Source organism: Mesitornis unicolor, unplaced genomic scaffold (assembly GCF_000695765.1).
Source record: "Mesitornis unicolor isolate BGI_N332 unplaced genomic scaffold, ASM69576v1 scaffold33415, whole genome shotgun sequence".
NCBI classification, from domain to species: domain Eukaryota; kingdom Metazoa; phylum Chordata; class Aves; order Mesitornithiformes; family Mesitornithidae; genus Mesitornis; species Mesitornis unicolor.
Window position 1 is genome coordinate 34714 of NW_010184110.1, and position 4406 is coordinate 39119.

General features: G+C 51.6%; 1 protein-coding gene across 1 annotated transcript in view; it reads right to left on the minus strand.

The window, feature by feature from the left end:
• Window positions 1–4406, minus strand: part of TCF3 (transcription factor 3) — a 59147-nt gene that overhangs the window by 15309 nt on the left and 39432 nt on the right. The window contains exons 5-6 of the mRNA XM_010184361.1: window positions 3254–3383; window positions 1735–1784 (exon numbers count right to left, since the gene is read on the minus strand). Of these exons, the coding sequence (XP_010182663.1) occupies window positions 1735–1784; window positions 3254–3383 (180 nt within the window). The remainder of the gene's footprint in view (window positions 1–1734; window positions 1785–3253; window positions 3384–4406) is intronic.

The following is a 4406-nucleotide window of genomic DNA, read 5'->3' on the forward strand; positions in this document are numbered from 1 at the left end:
TTTCCAAGCAGCTAGGGAATTACAGATTAAAGCACTTGATTTTAATCAGATGCTGATTAACCTATTTATTTTGCATGGGGTCCAGCAATAACGTGGGGTGGGCCCTGCATGGGCAACTCAGACCAGAGCTGAGCCTTTGATGCACTGCCTTTGAGGCCGGTAACTCCTTTTGCTCTGTGCTTCTCCCACTGCCTTGGTGCTGATTTCTCTTCCACCGTATGGAAGTTAAAAAAAAACAACCCAAAAAGACAGAGATCACAGCAAAGAGAGTGCAGAGGAAAGAGGCAGCCCTGGCCCATACAACAAAAAATGGAGCTCTGTGGGGCAGTCAAGGCAAGAGCCAGTGCTTTCTGGGCTGGAGAGCCCATGTGCAGGTGCCGGCTCAGATGCAGGAAAGGTGTCAAATTTTGGCAAACGGCTCTTCCCGGGGGAATCGGGGCCCTTTAGGGCACCACCGGGCAGCAGGCCCTGTCACCTTTGAAATCTGAGGCCAATAAAGGGCCATTTGTCTGGAGCGATGTTTTCCCCATGTGTCAACTGGGGTTTAAAATCTCCGAATTTCACACCAAAACTCGACGCAACGATATGGATCCTGCTTTGAGCAGGTTTTTCCTGTTAAAACCCAGACTCTTAGAGCAACTCAGTACTGCTCACTGCACCTGGTGTCTGCATGGTGTGGGTCCACAGGGACCCTCCAACACCTTCTGGTCTCTGAGCCCCATTCGACAACCTTGGTGCCTTCCTCTCCCTCCATCCTCATCTCAGGGTCCACTTCCAAAGGCATGGCCTGTGGTGGGGGTTACAGACCCAGCTCTGCAGGGAAGGAACGCCACTGCATGAGACTGCCCCTATGGGGGGACATGCACGGGTGTTCCCAGGGAACTGGGGAGTGGGCACACACTTCTTGTCACATCAGCAGCGAGCGGCACGACATGCTCAGGCAATGGCATGGCCTCAGTGCCTGGGCTCCAGCACGGCTCCAGTGCAGCCCCAATGGGCTCCAGTTCAGCCTCAGTGAAAGCTCCAGCTCAGCCCCAGTTTAGGCTCCAGCTCTCTGCAGGACAGTGCCCGCCCGTCCTCCTGCACGCACACAATCGCCCCAGCGAGGAATGCAGCCCCGGCCGCTGCGCAGCCAGACAGCTCCCATATTCCTGCAGGAACAGCCCACTCCAATTAGCTTTCCTGGAGATCCCATTACTTCCAGCCACAAAGACATTGTTCAGTTTATTCCCCTGTAACAGCCGCAGGAGCATGGCTAACATATTCCTACAGGCTGCTCGGCTTTCGTATAAAACAGCCCCGGCAGCGCGCACACCTGGAGCAGCCCCAGCTGCCTGCCTGCATTACAACTGGTTTGGTTTCCCTTCTGGAGTGAAATCTGATCGCGCCGAATATTACATTTCACTCAGGCACTCGCGACATAACGTCAAACAGACGAGAGCCAGCGAGGCGATGGGTCCGGGTTCTGGCTGGGGAGGTGCCGTTGGTGGGGAGCGCTGCAGCTCTTGCTCTCCAGTCAGTGCTCTGGCACGGAAATCTCACAGCATTTCCCCATTTCTCCTATGTAGGAAGCTGCAGCTGGGAAAACCCTTCCTCGTCCTGCTAAAACCCAAGCCCTCGATGTTTGGGGGGGTTGGACTCGCAGGGCCGACAGCTCTTGTGGCAAAGGGGACACCCAGGGGATGGAGGAATGGGGAGGGGGACACCTGCGGGGACAATGCTGCTGCCACTTACCGAGGAGGGGAGTCCAGGAGGCACCTTCCGAACCTTTTTGGGCTGTCCATCTGGTTTAAAGAGAAGAAGAGAGGATCTAATTCTTGAAGAGGGTTAGTGGGAGGGAAAATATCAAACTACAGCAAAAAATCTCCCGGGGATGGAAGATGCAAACAAACAGGGCTCAGATCCCAAATGCCCTGTACCCAAAAAGTGTCAATACTGAAAATGTCTGAGGATGAACCTCTTCTCCTCGCCTCGTCTGCACCCTTTGAGGGGGGGTTTCACCCACAAATAGAGGTCACAGGGTGGTCTCTCTCCTGAAACACTGTGCTAAGGGGTGCAGGGAAGGGCTATGCTTGCTTTCTGGAAGAGCCTGAGCCCATAAATAACCAGTCATTGGTGGGTTATTTTTTTAAAACAATTTAACTTGAAGTGGGTTTGCAGTGAGAGGACGCAGAAAGAGAACAAATGCAGGGATGGGGTTGTATTTTCATTTGCTCCTTATGTAGTGACATCCTTGGGAAAGCTTCACTGCTGCAGGGAGGCAGGGATGGTGCTCAAGAAGTAGCTCAAGGGGAAGCACTGACTTAAAATTCGGGGGTTTTGGGGATTTATTTTTTTTAGTTAATAATTAAGGAAAACTCCAGCTGAGGGTTGCAGGATGCTACCATAGCAAGTCTACTGAGCCAGGGACTCTGCTGGGTTTGTAGCTCAGGAGGAGAAATTCATCACCCAGAATAAGCTGATGTAAAAAAAAAAAAATTCATTTTCCAGGTTGATAACATAAACCAGCAACATTTTAAAGTGGCAATATCAAAGTGGATGCCTTTTTCTGAAAAGCACTGGAAAAAAAAAGACCTAACACTGGGTCGCTTCTGGTTTCATTTGTTGGGGAAAGCCCAAAATAGCAGCAAGAAAGTGACTTTGGAGGGTGCAGGGGGAACTGTGACAAAAAACACAAGTTCTGGAGAAATGAGGCTTATCTTCACTCGAAAATTAAATTCACACCCGACTTTAGTCTTCCTTAAAAGCAAAATGGCTTAATCTCAGGTAGATTCAGATGTGGGCAACTCCAGATCTGGAATAGGCAGGGAGAGGTCCCGGAGCAAACAGCGCCTGCGTCCCGGGCAGCAGGACAGGGTCTCCAAGGATGGCCATCAGCCATAAAAACAGCCTCAAAAGCCACCCACGGTTTTCCAGAAACCACTACTGATGCATGGTGTGGTTGGAGGTACTTTTAGAAGCACCTCAAGCCATTTGCTGCTTTACCTGTCATTTTTCAGACAGAAGGCAATTCTCCAAGACTCTGAGCCCAAACACCCTTTTTGAAAAATCACATATATATACACATATATATATATACACACACACCCCCCCTTTTCCCCTCCCGTAAAAAAAACCCCAAATGCCCAATTCATGCCTATGCACACACGGCAACATCAGGGCTTTCATTCCTGAAGGCAGAGCTGACGCAGTCAACAGCCCCTGTGGTGCCCTGGCCGATGGTGGCACCTGAGGGTGACACCAAGTCACTCACCTATGCTGCTCTCAGCACCTCTCCTGCGAGGATTGTTGGGGTAAGAAAAATACTGAGACCCTCCTTTCACCCCAGTAGGGGAAAGCGTGCTCGGACTGGCGATTCCCATTTCACTGGGCAGGAAACCAGTCTGCAAACAAGGAGACAGAAAAACCCTTCCATTAAATTAGGCTGGAAAGCCACCGCAGGAGAGAACAGAGCTGCCTTGAGCTGCCTGCGCGCAAATTCAGCTGAGGGGAGGGGGAATGAAAGCCAAGCCAAAGGACCAGAAGGAAAAACAAATACATAAATACGGGGGAATAGAAAAGGGTCTTTTAAGTTGTGTTTTCTTGCTGGACCCCAGCAAGGTTCCTCTCTACAGAGCAAGGATGCAAACCAGCGGTGCCATCACGGGGAGCATCGTGGTCCCATGAGAGCAGGATCAGACCCCCCCCGAAGGTTTTACTGGCCCAGGCTGCTGAAGGCAACATGGAGGCGATGGCCACGACAAGGAATTGTCATGCAGCGCCCCCCTCCTGCCCCAAACCCGGGGGTCAGAAGCATCTGCCCGAGGCATTGAGCTCTGCCCACATGGGGACAAAATGCTCAGGCTGTCCCATCTCTCAGCTGTGCCCAAACCAAATGCAAGAGGCAGGAGAGGTTACACAGCCCAGCCCATCTTACTGGGCATGTCCCAGTCCTTCCTCAGCTGTAAAACCCAGCCCAGGGCACTGGAACTGATGGTTTCTCTCTCTCTCTCTCTCCCAGACCCATTGTGGAGGATGACACGGAGCTGCAATGCCTCTGCTGGGGATGGTTTTCTCGTGCATTTTATCAGGGAAAAGTCAAACCCCTCTTTCTAAAAAGAGGAAACTCCTCCCTCGTGTTTATCCCAGCTGACCTTGGGCACTCTGGGAAGCAGAGGAGAGCCCAGGGATGCAGCACACCCGCCAGCATCGCTCCGTTGCCCCTTTCACCTCAGGAGAAAGTTAAATGTATTTATGTGGAATTTAAGAGGGCTGGCAAAGGGCCTGTAAGTAACAAAAGCTTAGCTTTGACCCATCTTCCCAGGGCAACACGTTGAAATAAAGGTGGATTTCAGGCTTTAGGCTGGAAAGAAAACCCCAGTGCTTTAAAACTCCATCTCCTCCAGAAAGGGGTCGGGGAGGGAAAG